The sequence below is a fragment of the Pantherophis guttatus genome, chromosome 2 (assembly GCF_059756535.1).
Source record: "Pantherophis guttatus breed Tessera chromosome 2, ASM5975653v1, whole genome shotgun sequence".
Classification (NCBI taxonomy): domain Eukaryota; kingdom Metazoa; phylum Chordata; class Lepidosauria; order Squamata; family Colubridae; genus Pantherophis; species Pantherophis guttatus.
In genome coordinates this window covers 23,833,521-23,848,755 of record NC_142064.1, presented here as the reverse complement: position 1 = coordinate 23,848,755, position 15,235 = coordinate 23,833,521, and the positions used below count along the sequence as shown (strand labels likewise).

Genomic DNA, 15,235 nt, shown 5'->3' with positions numbered 1-15,235 from the left:
GTGACCATACGGAGGGCGTCCCTGTCTAGAAAAGGGCGTAACTGGTGCACCAGGCAAATCTGTGCAAATCCTCCCTTGTCACAGCTGTTAGATGCTCCATTAAAGACAGACGTGAATCAAGGAGGACGCCAAGATTACGGACCCTATCCGAGGGAGCAAGACACTCTCCTCCCATCAACAGTGATGGGGCAGCTAGATCATGGAACGTTGGAATCCACAGCCACTCTATCTTGGAGGGGTTGAGTCTGAGTCTGTTACTACCCATCCAGACCCGTACCGCCTCCAGGCACTTAGACATCACAGAATGGGGTGGGAATGGGGATTTTGCAGTATCCTTCCCTTGCCATGCCCACCAAGCCACACCACACCCACCAAGCCACGCCCACAGAACCAGTAGTACAAAAATTGAATTTCACCACTGATTTGTGGTGTGTGTGTGTGCTGGGAGTGAGTGGATTTTTGTAATGCAAGCATTTTAATCTTTGTTTTCAGTCTAAGATGAAAAAGGGAGGGAGGGAGGGCCAAAGTACATCTGAAAATCACTATTTTACTATCCAATTTTGAGATCCAAGGATTTGGGAAGCTGCAATAGAGATGAGCACCGTCCTCTAGAATTGAACATGACTAAACAAAGGAAACCTTTACCTCTCTTTAAAACAGAACAGGAAAGTATATATAGTTAAGAGCTCCAGCTAATTCCTCCCTAGTGGTCCTTCCTACTGAGGTGTCTACTGCACCTGCCTGAGAAGAAACATTAGGAGGAGCCTCAGTGAGGTTGAGGGTACTGGACAAAATTTATTTATCAAATTTATATGCTGCCCATCTCATTGGAGTGGTGCAGTGGCCTAGAGGTGGAGCTCTCGCCTCACAATCAGGAGGCTGTGAGTTCGATCCTAGGTAGCGGCAGGTATTTCTTTCTATGGGCACAATGAGTAAATATCAACTGTGAACTCTGCATTGGTGACAGGAAGGGCAGCCGGCCAGTAAACACTCAGCTCCATTCAGTTGCCCTGATTCCATCCTGATACAAGGGATTACAGGGTCATTTAAAGACAAAAAAAAAATGCTGCCCATCTCACTCTGGGAGGCTTACAATTAAAATCACAAATGTAAAAAAATATTAAATACATTAAATACAGAGGCAAGAAGCAGAAAGCTAAGACTGGTTTAGATTTTGGGTTTTACTAACATCAGGTAAGATCAAAAATGCCTTTGGAACTGCTATGGAGCTACACAAAATGGTCCTTCCACTTGATGAACCTGGACTGGTTAAGGCCTCTTTTCTCCTGTTGTATCAATTACAAGAGAAACGTACACAATTCTATTCTACTGAGGAAATGTGCAACTCATATTTTGCCCTGTGGACAAAATGATATATCAGTCTCATGTTCTCACATGACCTCATTAGGGATTGCTCTGTCCAGTTACCTGACAGAAAATCCCCTGTATGAGATTTGCTTCCAAGTACGCACGGCTAGAATTGCACTGTAAACACATAGCAAGCATCAATATGAAAGAAGTAGAAAGTTAAGATAGTCCCTTAGTATTTAAACATATTCCTTATTACTACATGGCTGTGTGGTTATTTTGGATCTATTTCTCTATGATTTATTTCTAACTCACATATTTAAAGCAGCCAACTACTTGATAAACTAAACATATTTATGGCTTAAGTAAAAGTATTTCAGCAAAAGAGACGCCTGCCAAGATTGGTTTGGAATATCCCTTGGGACTGAGATTCACATATTTCTCAAAGTTCATAAAAGTTTTATATATGGATTCATTCAACTATTTAAGATAGTATTGTTAGCTTGTACTGTCTGATTTTCATCTGTTCCTGTCTTTGCATTGTAGTGTAATAAATACACTCATTCAGATATGTTAATTAACCTCAATTCGCTGAGTTAAATTTTGGGGCATCCTCTATTTTTCAGTCGTTCGACTTTTTTGTAATTACATTGCATCCATTGGAGTGACACATTTAATGTATATCCTATTTCTCTAGAAGTAAAAAAAAAATGACCGTCTTATAAGAACAGAGGATATAGTACTGTGCAAAAATTACATATGGAAAAAAAACCCACATACTGTGAAATCCAAATTTTTTTACTACCGGTTCTGTGGGCGTGGCTTGGTGGTGTGGTGTGGCTTGGTGGGCGTGGCAGGGGAACGATACCGCAAAATCCCCATTCCCACCCCACTCTGGGGCCAGCCAGAGGTGGTATTTTCCAGTTCTCCGAACTACTCAAAATTTCTGTTACCGGTTCACTGAACTGCTCAAAATTTCCGCTACCAGTTCTCCAGAACCTGTTAGAACCTGCTAGATTTCACCCCTGACACTGTACTACTGTGCTCTTCGCTCCCAACCCCCATAGCATAATTATACTATGATCAACCAAATTTAAAGCCATTGAGAAAACAAGGCTGTATCACCCATCCTAGTTCTAACCAAAGATAATAAAAAAACACAACCAATGCTATCTTGGTACCGTATCCTGGCTTGAAACTGGAATGTAATGGATCTAAATAATCACTTTCCTCTAGGAACCTCTGGCGTTGATGCCCAATTATCTTCTTAACAATCTTCCCCCAAGAGAAAAGCTTGGCAACTGAACAAACATTGTTGCTGAGGCCAATGGTGACTTCTTGAGAAGTCATTCTTCAAAGTCAAAGAAATCACCCCCTTTCTCAAAGAAGCCTGTCTAGACAGTTTTCCATGGCTACAAACCAGGCATAAAGCAAAAAAGCTAGACGAGGTAAACACCTGGAGTGTGATACAAACTATACAAAATAAGTCACAGCTCCTTGAATTTTGTACAGAGGGGAAGTAGCTCCCATCAGGAGGGAAGTATTAGGGGAAAGGTAATGCTCTTATTTCTAAATCCACAAGTATGCCAGAGGCAATGATATGGAGAACAAATTATCTATCAGGACCATAAGTGAATTTGTGCAATGATATTTTCAGATCTCTGCCCTGGGAAATATAGATTATTATTATTATTATTATTATTATTATTATTATTATTATTATTATTATTATTATTATTATTATTATTATTATTTGCACTCATGTTAGAAGTACCGAGGCACTTGCAAGTTTGAAAGGATTAGCTGGTGATATCACTATTGCCCTGGGGACATCTAGTTGGGGGCTCCTTTCATGTCCCTGGCAAGAGCTGGTTTGAAGGACTGGAGCTCAACCCCTCCCCACAGCAGCTCTCGAACGTGGGCTTGCTAACATCCTGCCCAAGGTTCCAACCACTCAAGCCATCCTGCTCCTGAGCCACCATGATCCATGTAGAATTGAGCAAAATAAAATTGAGTGACCAAAGGGAGATGAGGCAAAAGGATGGCTTGACCACTTCATTCTTCATTTATCTGCCCAGTATAATAACATGGTTCAGATGTGGTTCATTAATATACAATACCATTAAGAAAATACTTCAGAAAGAGTTGTATATTAATAATTAGATGTTTTCTTGCTGCTTATGTAAGACATCTAGCACTGGCATAAAACAGAAGGCGCTGTTTAAAAGTTGACAATAACTTCTTACTTCTGAATGGTGTATTCCTGTTAATAATCTGTTGTTTCCCAAAGGTGCTTTTTCAAGAGGCAACTGGACTTTCTGGTTTTTCTTTGAAAACGTTTCGCTTCTCATCCAAGAATCTTCTTCAGCTCAGACTGGATGGTGGGGAATGGAAGGATTTATACTCCCTGCGGACAGCTGGTCATTTGCATTCTTTTAGCGGGTCGTTAAGATCATCTGGAGGTTTATCTGTGCCATGAGTGGTGCAAACTCCCTCAGTTGACCTTAACAACTCGCTAAAAGAATGCAAATGACCAGTTGTTTGCAAGAAATATAAATCTTTCCATTCCTCACCATCCAGTCAGAGCTGAAGAAGCTTCTTGGATGAGAAGTGAAATGTCTTCAAAGAAAAACCAGAAAGTCCAGTTGCCTCTTGAAAAAGCACCTTTGGGACAACCATGACTGAGAATCTCCGTAAATCTGTTGTTTCCTTATAAATTTTCACCTGTTTTGATATGTCTTTCCTCTTAAATTTCAATTTTTTTTCCTGGGCTCTAAAAACAGCAACCCATCAAAATAAATTTTAACTTATGCATTTTATAATGTTTCCTATTTATGATCTGAAGATTGCTGCTGCTGAACTATCCAATCCCTTGGTGGCCTTTGACTGTAAACATACTCTAATCTCTCTCTCATTTCATTATCTTTTTGTTTCCAAATGCCAACTCTTTTCCCTTTATTACTTCTGCAGATGGCAAGGATCAAATTATGTCTGGAAAGAGATAAAATGCTGACTTGTTACATTTTAAGCTTCTTAAATTGGTTTTCAGCAAGAGCTTCTGGGCTCGCTTCTTCTAAGCAAATGTCATCTGCCTTTTTCTAATTAGCTGTAATTAGTTTCAAAGCTCTTCGGGTATTTATCACATTTGGGGGACTAATAGGACACACCTGGGGGAATGTGCCTTGTACAAACATGTCAAATGACACTGGCTTTTTGAGGGTTTTTTTTTTGCTATTTCTGTAGTCCAGATTTCTCTTTCTCTTCCCCTAAGGGAATCAATTTTTTATCAAGAAAAAAAAAACTTTTTATGGCACCCAAGGAAAACAAGGAATCCATAGAGACCTTTGTGTAGGAGGTTAAATGCTGTATTTTGTTTGATGTTGTTTTTTAACACAGTGTTTTTCCAAATGCATAAAATAAAAGTATCTTCAAATGAATTTGAAGCTGGAAAGAGGATAAGGGTGGTGAAAAAAAAACAAGATGTTGAGAGACCCTGGAAAGTGTGCAAAGAAGAATAACAAAGATGATAAAGCATCTGGACACTAAATCATATGATGGACAATTGAGGGAGCTAGGGATGTCTAGCGCAGGGGTCTCCAACCTTGGCAACTTTAAGCCTGGTGGACTTCAACTCCCAAAATTCCCCAGCCAGCTGTGCTAGCTGGGGAATTTTGGGAGTTGAAGTCCACCAGGCTTAAAGTTGCCAAGGTTGGAGACCCCTGGGATAGCCTATTGAAGAGAAGGATTGGGGAGGAACATGATAACTGTGTTCCATTGCTTGAGGGGCTTCAGAGAGAAGAGGGGATTGACTTATTCTCCAAAGTACCAGAGGGCAGGACAAGAATGAGTGTGAGAGAGATCGAACTTAGAAGTAAGAAATAATTTTCTGACAGTGAGAACAATTAATGGGATAGCTTGTTGCCTAGAATTGTGGATATTCGATCACTGGAGGTTTTTAAAAAATAGATAGGACAATCATTGGACTGGAAGGCTTCTGTTTTGATTATCAAAACAGGCCTTGGACTAGAAGATCTCTGAAGTACTTCCATCCCTATGATTCTATGTTCTAAATCAGGGGTGTCATACTCAAAGCCCGGGGACCGGATCAGGCCCGCGGGGTACTTATATCTGGCCCACTGGGTAACCCTGGAAACAGCAAAGGACTGGCCCACAGTACCTTTGCCACCCAAATGGCGCTAGGGTGGGTGGGTGGGAGAGCCTGCGCCCCCCCCACCCACCCCGAGCTCCATTTTGCTGGCAGAGGGTTGCAGGAGGCCATAGCAGCCGAAAAGGGAGCTCGGGAGTCCGTTTTCACTGGCAGAGCGCTTGTGCCACCATAGGCATCCCAACACGAGTGACGTCGAGCTGGCCATGTCCACCCCGAGCCCCCGAGGTCAAACACAACCCTGATACAGCCCTCAATGAAATTGAGTTTGACACCCGTTCTAAATAAATCTCAAACTTGAATCTGCTTTCTGAATTATGAAGTAGGAGGTTTCTGAAAGTGGGTGAAATGAATTGGAAGAAAAATCCGGTCCAGTTCCAAGCTGGAAGAAAGCCACCAGAAATAAAATGAAGGCAAGCTGCAGGAAAGGAAGTCTCCGTTTATTCGGTAGCCAGAAACTAGTGACAGCAGCATATTTTTGAGGTGGCTGACAAAATGGAATTGAGAGTAGGTGGGTTTTTATACATTCTTTGGGACTTTGTGATTGAGATGCCTGTTCCTGTGTAAGAATATGTCCCTTAATATTTTAATGGTTATTGCCAGATTCCTATGGGGTCATGTAGGGGTCATGTCTGGTTCTACAGTACAGACAAGAGGGGAAATGCAAATCCTAGGTGTTTTGTTTGAGCTAATCTTGTCAGCTTTGACTCCTTGCCTATTGTGTTGTTTATTTGGAGTCTCTTTGCTTATAAATAGAATGGCCCACTCTTTCTGAATGGATACAAAATCTCCATTCTTAAGGACTGGAGCCTCTTCAAGTTTCTGCTTGAGGTTATTTTCCTATCGCAGAAAGACTGGGGATGCTTTCTGTCTTTAAGATGTCTCTCCTCTTCTTCCTCAGGGAAAATATTCTGTTCTGCTTCTTTTTAATACTTAGAATAAATAATATTTTATTCTGTGGAATGAAAACTAGTTAGAAAATCTTCATAGAGTGAATGTGTCCCACATTGGTGTATATTAGTGTATATTAAACAAACATGTACATTTTACAGTACGTTTTATTAAAAATGTATGTTGATAACTACAATAAACTGCAGAGATAATAAATTTCTTCCCCTTACTAAAGAAAATTCTGTGGGCAGAATGCCTGTACAGAATGCCTTTTCTCTGTGACAAAAAGAAAAGCCTACAGTTGTTTCTCCACTATAAAAAGAATTGGGGAACAATCTAGGAGTGGATTGGGGGCCTCCCATTTGCCTAACCTATTTCTTTTTTAAGAAAAGGTTTACAAATAGGAACCATTATATTTATACTAAGAAATAAAAGGAAATGTATTTTGCTAGAATCTTCAAATGCAACCTTTCCCAGTCTGGTATCTTCCAGGTCTGTTGGCCAACATTTCTGTCAATACTGTGTGGATGTCCCTTTAGCATGTTGGAAGAAATGTCCATCTGGATTCAGTTCCAAGTGGGAAGAAAGACACTGGAAACATGGAGGCTACTTGGAAAGATGGTTTAATGGTGGACAGGACCACATGGATTTTTTTGGTCCTGGGCAAAAAAAAGCACATGGGTGTGTGTGTGAGAGAGATTTATACACTCTGTTGGGCTTTGAATTTGAGGTTGTATTCTAATTGGTTGCCAGACTCCCATGGGGCCATGTAGGGGTAATTTTGTAGGTTGTCTTTTGAGTCCCAGGCCTGGTTGAACCTTGCTGGGTGATGTAATCTCCTCAAGTGCCATGTGGTGAGTTCTGTTGCTAGATGGGTAGAGGGCTAATCCTATCATGTCCTGAGGGCCATGTCTTAATCCCATCACCCTGGAGCTGAAGTGGGGGGGGCAGGGAGCTGCAGGGAGCTGCTTTGTCTTTAAAAACATGTTTCTCCAGGGAAATATAATATTCTGCCTTCTTAATATTTCCTAGAATATTTCATTCTTCTAGGAGAGGGGTGGCTGCTAACTTCCTACAAGCAATTTAGTAAAAAGTTTAATACTGTAATACATTGTTTAAATGTATTTAATTGATCAACAAATAAGTAAAGCAGATTATTTTAAGATTTAAAATCCACGAACACATAACCTTTTTCTTAGAAACATTTACTTATGGTCATCCTAACTAAACAACATCAGTCCTGTTTTTGGGTTTTGTTTTGTTTTGAGTTTTTGGAAGGAAGACCACCAGGAAAATCCCAGGCTCTGAACTAGAGTTAGAAATTTTGGGGGGAAAATCCAACAAAACAGCAATGATGACCCATTGCTAGAAATCAAGCTCAACTCAAAGGAGACTGTACATAAATCAACTTATGAAAGAAATATTCCATATTTTCCCCATTTTCCTTACCCCTTTATTTATATCACAATAATTAAATCATTGATTTCTGCTATCACAGAAATGCTGATGCTGATTTAAAGAGCCAATGAATTTACAAAAATGTAAATATACTGACCTCTGGTGGTCATTATAGGAAAATCTTGTTAGTCTACTCAGAACTGGTTTGATAAGGTACCTGTAATGCATCTCCATGCAATTTATGTCTAATGCATAATAATCCTGTCTTCTCTTCCCTTCTCTCCCCAATTCAAGATGAAATCTGCATAAGTCAAGGCACTTTGTGTGACTGATAAAAGTGAGCTCCAGTTCATAAAAATCTATGCCTTTAAAATACATTTATTAGTTGGAAAAGGTTCTATCAGATTCCTTGTGAATTTTTGACTTCCAGTGGCAATCTGTGTGGTTGTGGCATTAAGTTATTCATAAAACTATAAGTATTTATTGTTAAGCATTAACAATAGTTCCTAATTCATAAAACAAAATATACGTCACTTATTCCAGCCTGTTTTCATTGTCCCAAACTCACATCAAAACAGAAAATGTAATACTGTGTTAACTAGGTAAAGGCTGGTAGATTGTGTTTTAGTTGACAGTGACAAATGATTGTGGTAAATAATTAAACCTAGTGACTAAAATATGAAACAGGAACAATGTACCATGTTGTCGAAATTGAATACCGTACTGTAATTCCTTGGGTTATTTCACCTTCTCATAACCATTTAAAGATTTTCTGAATTATTTTTATATGATCTTCGATACAACGTATGTTTGAAAGTAATTTGAACACCCACCCCTCAGCCTTTTCAATACCAGGAAGCTAATTTAGGGGAATAAACTAGTTATTATTTTAAAATTTCCAGCTGTAAATAGGCAGTCCTTTTTCCTTTTCTCTGTTCTTGTTTTCCCCCCAAATATTTTTAATATTTTAATTAGGAGTCAGGCAACATAATCAATTGATAATCAGTTGATAATCAATTTTAATTAATAATTTAAATTTTAAATTAATTAAATTAAATTAGCGTTATGGTTTGGAGACACAACATCATCCCGGGTTGCGTTAATTCCTGGAGTTGCTTCTGATCACAAGAGGCTGTATGGCTGTATTTGTACGATGCTCCGAAGTACAAAGCACGCAACTACATTTCAGCCAGTGGCACAAAGCACCCAAACAGTATTTATAATTCATTTGCCTGCAAGAAACTGGGTAAGTGGGTGGAGCTAGCGAAGTTCAAACGAACCACGTGACACTCCTCTGAGTCCCGCCCTGCGCAGAAGGACGTCATTTCCTAGACAGCCCAAAGCCTGGCATCTTACGTTCCTCGCTTTTCCTTCCGTCTTAGCCTCGGCGGACTTATTCAGTTGTGGCCTCTCTCTCATTCTGTCTCTCTCTTTACCGGAAGCGTGTGGAAGACCTTTGCGGAAGTGGGGGCGGGATTAGTTCTTTCTCGTTCTGGCGGCTGAAAGAAGATGGTGAGTCGGTGCTTGTGCTTATGGAAGATCGGTTTCCATCCAGCGCTTTTGGAGACTTTTGGTCCCGGGATACGGGAGGGGAAAATTGCCTAGAGTTTATTGGACCTGGAGAAAAGAGTATTTTTCCAACAATTCTAATTTTTCCCGTGGTTTCACACAATGGTTGACAAGGGAAGATTTCTGCCCCAAGTCCAGGCCTAACTATTTTTTTCCAGCCATGAGATTGGTGCCTTTTCGGAGGCTTCTGGGGCATCGCTGAGATGGGGTGGAGGGCCAGGCAGTCCTCACTTTTAAGAGGAGGGAAACAACATACGAGGTTTTCTGCGCGGTTGGTTCAAGTTTTTCCTCTCTACTTAGTTACATTGGAACTTCCTTTAGAGATGCTCCACAGTGAAACGTGGTTCTGCAATCCATTAAAAGCAGGGCAGAGTTTAAAAGGCGGGATACAGCGGGTGGGTTAATGCAGGCTTTAAACCCATCTCTTATTCAGAGGCGTTTGCTTGAGCTCTGGGGTACAGATACGTTGCAGTTGGGTAATTCAGGAATCCTTTAGTTCCAAAGGAAAGGAGTAATAAGCGAAGGGCAGGTAAAAAGATTTGCAGCTTTTCCTCATCCTATATGGCTTCTTTATTTCTACTGCTGCTTGGCTGTTCACAGGTGCAAGTTTCTTCCAGCCTGCAGAGTTCTGTTTAAAATGCTAGTTCTCCCAATGTGTGATCTGAATGTTTTGGGATACATTACCCATCAAACTTGATCAGCATGGGATATGGCAAAGTGTTCTAATTCTAAATAGGGAACAGCCTGCCACTAGATCCTATCATCAATTTAGCCATTGTCTAATCCACAGCAGGATGAAGGTCCCTTTTGCATGTTTCCAAGCAATATGGTCCTGAGCTTTACTTTGCTATTTGGGCTCACAATGCTTGCTGATGTGGTTGGTTCATACTGGTTTAGGTCTTTTTATCAAGTGGGATCCTCCTATCTGTCTATCTATCTATCTTTCTCTCTCCATCCATCCATCCATCCATCATTAATCATCCATCCATCCATTATCTGTCCATCATCTCATCCATCCATCCATCCATCCATATAATACACATACACTAATTTACTAGGATTTATCATTGAATTAAGTAATAGTTAAAAGCATATAGTATCTTAATGAATATTTTGAGTGTAAAAGTGATTTATACTTGATTCCAGAATAACTTTTAATTTCCATGTTTTGCTTCACCTTTGTGATTAAGTCAAATTTAATTTGTTTATAACTATGTGATGGCTGAAATAATGTATTGCTGTTAGTAAACCATGTTTTTATATGTCAGGTAAGGTTGCAATAAGGGCATGCTGTGACTTCTAAATCAGCATACATAGGATTGTCTCTCTAGTGTTAAAATTCAGTTAACTGAACAATGTGTTACCTTTATATCAACACAGCCATAACAGCTAAAATACGACCTAACAAAAGTACAAAACCTGTTAGGGTTGGTGGGGAATCTTCAGTTTACTTTTGCAGTTGTATTTTAGGAAGTAGTAGTTATCAGTTTAGCCAGGTAAAGAGATTCCAAAACGTTCTGCTCCTGAGATAGAAGACAATAAATAGCCATAATTATTGGTGGCAAATTGACAACCAATTCTCCATTAATTTGTTTACAGACTTTTGAAGACCACATACTTTATAAAATTTATGACTGCCCATTTTAAAATGCATAGCAGTTTACGAGAAAAACATTTTTTAAAAAATTAAAAGTTAAAAATAATCCAGCACAAAAGAAAACCAAGGCACCATATAACAGACTGGTAAAACAGGCGCTTCTTGTAACTTCCCTGTCCTAATGCCTAGGGATGAAGCCTTAATCCATGATGTAAAGTTGACACATGGATTTCTAAGGAGTTGTGTTGTACCTTTCAAATAAACATACAAAAAGGTTTTTATGTAGAGAGAAAATAACTCAACAAACTTTGATAGAGTAATTGCTTTGGTTTTGCCACCTAGAAACTTTGATCTTCCACAGAACTTACAAAAGTGTGAACATTTTGTAGGCACCGTTCTTTTAGCTATTGAGCTGGACCCACTTGATGCAAAACATTTTCTCTCGTGTTAACTACTGTTGCTGCATCAAAGTGTCTTTAAGAATCACCCAGATGTAATAATCCAACAGGTAAGAGTTATGGTAGTGTTATCATTTGTGTAAAGTAATTTCCATGTCTGTTTCAGACAAAAGGAACATCATCTTTTGGCAAGCGCCGCAATAAGACACATACTTTGTGTCGGCGATGTGGATCCAAGGCCTACCATCTCCAGAAGTCCACCTGCGGAAAATGTGGATATCCTGCTAAACGCAAGAGAAAGTGTAAGATTGTCATTTTTCAAAGTAGAGGAATAACTAGTATTTAGAGCATGGAACTAAATGTACATTTGTATTGGCAAGGATGGACAAGTGGGCTGCTGTTGGTTTTTTCAGAAAGCTAGCTTATCTCCCTATGATTTTCTGATGCCTGTCCCTCATAGTACTAATCAGATGCATGATTAGTGGATCATGACCAGTTACATATTTGTGTACCAGCCAAGGTTGGTTACATACTTCCCATTTTATATAATACACCTTCTCCAGTAAACAATACTGCAATAGCAACTAGCTTCTTAGCAAGAAGCTATTTCTGTAAGATGCTTTTGTGTCAGGCTTTTATTTATTGAAGTTAATCCAAATATAGCGTATCGACAAAATGCTTCATACTGCTAATATTTAAGAATGAGTGGATCTGAAGACTTCCCTGCTCCTAATCTAAAATTTAACCACTAGACCAAATTGGTTTTCATCATAGTTTTACTGTGTTTAATTTTTCAACAACAGTTATTACTAGTCTAAAATTATATCAATAAAAATATGGTCATCATTTTTCTCCTTAGACTTCCCAAAAAGTGTTAACATGAATGTGGGAAATAGAAGCTTGTACAGGGATGGAAACACCCAGGCTTGGATTTCTGTGGGACTAAAATGGGGCAGTATAGCGAACTGTGGAGTAAAATGGAGTATAAATTGTGTGCCACCATTTTTTTTGCTTTAGATAACTGGAGTGCTAAGGCCAAAAGGCGCAATACTACTGGGACTGGCCGTATGAGGCATCTAAAAAAAGTCTACAGAAGATTCAGGTAAGATCCCTCAAAATTTATTTTGGCTGAAATTCAGAACTATCAAGTTGTTTGGTCAGAGCAGTGCAGCCAGATTTCTGAATCACAATATATTTGTTTCATGCATATTCCTACAAATGCTATATGCCACCCAGGGTTCATTTTTCCGTGAAGTGGGTATCCATATAAATATGAATAAACAAATGACGCTGAGGGCTTTTTTTAACAGCAAACAGGCAATTACCATAAGTACCATCTAAATTTTGTCATTATTCCTTGAAAAAGCTTAATAAAATCAAGTTTCTGTTGAGAGGAGCTTGATTTCTGAGGGTTTCACAGACATATGTAATTTTGGGGGGGGCAGCAAAATTTGAGGTAGTTTTGTATTGCTGGTCTCCTATCAGGACAGTACTAATAAGGCTCCATTTTGATTGGATTGCCCTTTCACATAAGGTTAAGGCAAATTCCTTTGGAGTAAATTTAGAACAGTGGTCACCAACTGGTGGTCCATGGGCCACTGGTGGTCTGTGAGAAAATGTTGGTGGTTCGCAGAAAAATTAGTTGCGTTTTTTATATTGCACTAAATCAGGGGTCCTCAAACTATGGCGCCTGGGTCGGATACGTGCAATGAACATTTGTGTTGCTGCAGAGAGTCTCCCCCTTTGGGGTCTTTTTGTGTGGGTCGGAGGTTGGGCAGAAATTCCGACTCGAGGTCTGCTTCAGCCTCCTGGTTTGGGGCTTTGGGCGAAGGCTGGAGGGAAGTGCCGTTGATGGTGAAGAGCCGGACGGCCTTGTTCCAGTGGGACTGCCTCATGGCCTGGAACTGGCTGACCATCTCAGCCTGCTGGCCTTGCACTCCTGCAGGTCTTCCCTCTGCTTGGAAAGCCTATGCTCGTGGTCCTCAGTGAGGTGGTTCTGCTGAGCCTCCTTTTCGGTCAGATCCAGTTTGAACTGAGCCAGCTGTTTTGCCAACTCTTTCTCAAGGTGGCTGCTTAGCTCCAACAACTGCTATCTGTTGGGGCCCTAAGAAGCCCAGGCGGGGACGGAGGGGTGAATAGTGGTTGGCAAGGCGCCCCTTGACGTGAGTGACATCGAGTTGGCCATGCCCACCCAGTCACATGCCCACCTAGCCACGCCCACCCAGCCAGTCATTAGGCATATTAGACCATCATATTAGTGGTCCCCGGGATTTAAAATTACGAATTTTAAATCCCGGGGGTCCGAATGATTGGTGACTTCTGATTTAGAATGTTTTCCCAAGTCATGGTTAACAATTGATTTCTTTAAGACACTTTAAAGCATGCTAACCTTGTGCTTAAATGTAATATTCATTTAAATGACTTGGGAGTCACAACTTCAGCTTACTTTGATGTGCGAATGAGGGTGCTTATATGGATTTTAGCAGCTTATCTGTGATGTTCTTAAAACCAAAGTCTGAACATCTGATTTCCTAAGTGATTTCGCTTTGTAACTGAGATAAGCTGTTTTTTTAAAAAAAAGAAAAAAAAATCAAATAAATAGAAATGCTTAAATGCAAAAAGTCCTGTTTCTTCTTTGCCTTATACAGGAATGGATTCCGTGAAGGAACAGCGCCAAAGCCCAAGAGAGCTGCTGTTGTGGCTTCCAGCTCATCTTAAGGACTCAGATGTTGATTTAAAATAAATGGCTACTCTACAAAATGTTATCTTCATGCAGTTTATTCAAATTTGGTGATTTATTTTGTTCCTTATTAATCTGAAATTTGACTATAAAATATGGAGTTTTTTCCCCTCACATAATACAAAGCACATTTCTTAAATCTAATAGAAAATTCAGATTTGTTTTAACATTCAGTGGAATGTTCATAATTAGGTCTCTATATTCATATACATAATAAGGTCATTTGAGCTACAATTGGAATCTTGAACTGGTCAAACCTGCTCCCAATGGAAGACTCAGGTCTGTTGGTCATTGTGCTGTGATTTCTGTGTTTCGGTATCTGCAATTGAACTACAATTTCTGTAAGTATAATCTTAAAATAGAGCGGTGTTTCTCAGTCGTGGCAATTTGAAGATGTCTGGACTTGATTTCCCAAAATTCTCCAGCTAGCATGTCCACACATCTTCAGGTTGCCAAGGTTGAGAAACACCCAATTCCTCAAACGCTGTTCTTATGTGGTATGCAAAGTGGGAAGCTGGCCTGCGGAAATGCAGAGCAAGATTTTGCAGCATTCTGTATGTGGGACTAAAGGACAGTAACATCTTGAGAGGGGAAGGGGAAATGAATAGGAAATCGCTTTCTTATAAATACAGGTAGTCCTTGACTTAACAACCATTAATTTAGTGACTAAAGTTAAAATGGCTTGTGACTGTTTTTCACATTTAATGATTATAATTTGGATTCCTGGCATCTGGCATGTGTTTATGACGGTTGCAGTGTCCCAAGGTCATGTGATCACCTTTTGTGACCTGATAAAGTCATGGGGAAGTCAGGTTCACTTAACAACTATGTTATTAACTGTAGTGATTCACTTAACAACTGTGGCAAGAAAGGTCATAAAATGGGGCAAAACTCACTGTCTTCACTTAGCAATGGAAATTTTGGATTCAATTATGGTCATAAGTTGAGGACTTGTGCTTTTAGCTAGTTAAGTTCACAACTTTTTTGTGAGTTGGAAAGATCTCCAACTAATATTTAAACAGTGCACTTGTACCATGTTCTCAAAATTGCTGAACAATCCCAAAGGTTAAGACAAGTTGGTAACAGTGGTTGGTATAAGTATGTCATAAAATTGAGTTGAAGTCACTCGAGTTTTCCAATACCGTGTTTTCCCCGAAAATAAGACCCTG

General features: G+C 39.8%; 2 protein-coding genes and 1 non-coding gene across 3 annotated transcripts in view; all 3 read left to right on the top strand.

Annotated features, from left to right (window-relative positions):
* Positions 1-9,075: 9,075 nt before the first annotated feature.
* On the top strand, positions 9,076-14,086 carry RPL37 (ribosomal protein L37). Its single transcript, XM_034440801.3, has 4 exons — positions 9,076-9,274; positions 11,493-11,628; positions 12,344-12,428; positions 13,975-14,086. Exons 1-4 carry the CDS (start codon positions 9,272-9,274, stop codon positions 14,042-14,044), a joined length of 294 nt encoding a protein of 97 aa, XP_034296692.1. The 5' UTR covers positions 9,076-9,271; the 3' UTR covers positions 14,045-14,086.
* Positions 13,811-13,890, top strand: LOC117679390 (small nucleolar RNA SNORD72). Its single transcript, XR_004595383.1, has one exon. It is a non-coding gene; the product is annotated as a small nucleolar RNA SNORD72 (small nucleolar RNA).
* Positions 14,011-15,235, top strand: part of PRKAA1 (protein kinase AMP-activated catalytic subunit alpha 1) — a 43,279-nt gene continuing 42,054 nt past the window's right edge. Inside the window, exon 1 of the mRNA XM_034440796.2 lies at positions 14,011-14,116. Within this exon, the coding sequence (XP_034296687.1) occupies positions 14,086-14,116 (31 nt within the window). The 5' untranslated portion in view covers positions 14,011-14,085. The remainder of the gene's footprint in view (positions 14,117-15,235) is intronic.

Coding starts and splice junctions, on each gene's coding strand:
- RPL37 (XM_034440801.3), top strand. Junction 11,629..12,343: donor TGCTAAACGCAAGAGAAAGT/GTAAGATTGTCA, acceptor TTTTTGCTTTAG/ATAACTGGAGTGCTAAGGCC. Junction 12,429..13,974: donor AAAGTCTACAGAAGATTCAG/GTAAGATCCCTC, acceptor TGCCTTATACAG/GAATGGATTCCGTGAAGGAA.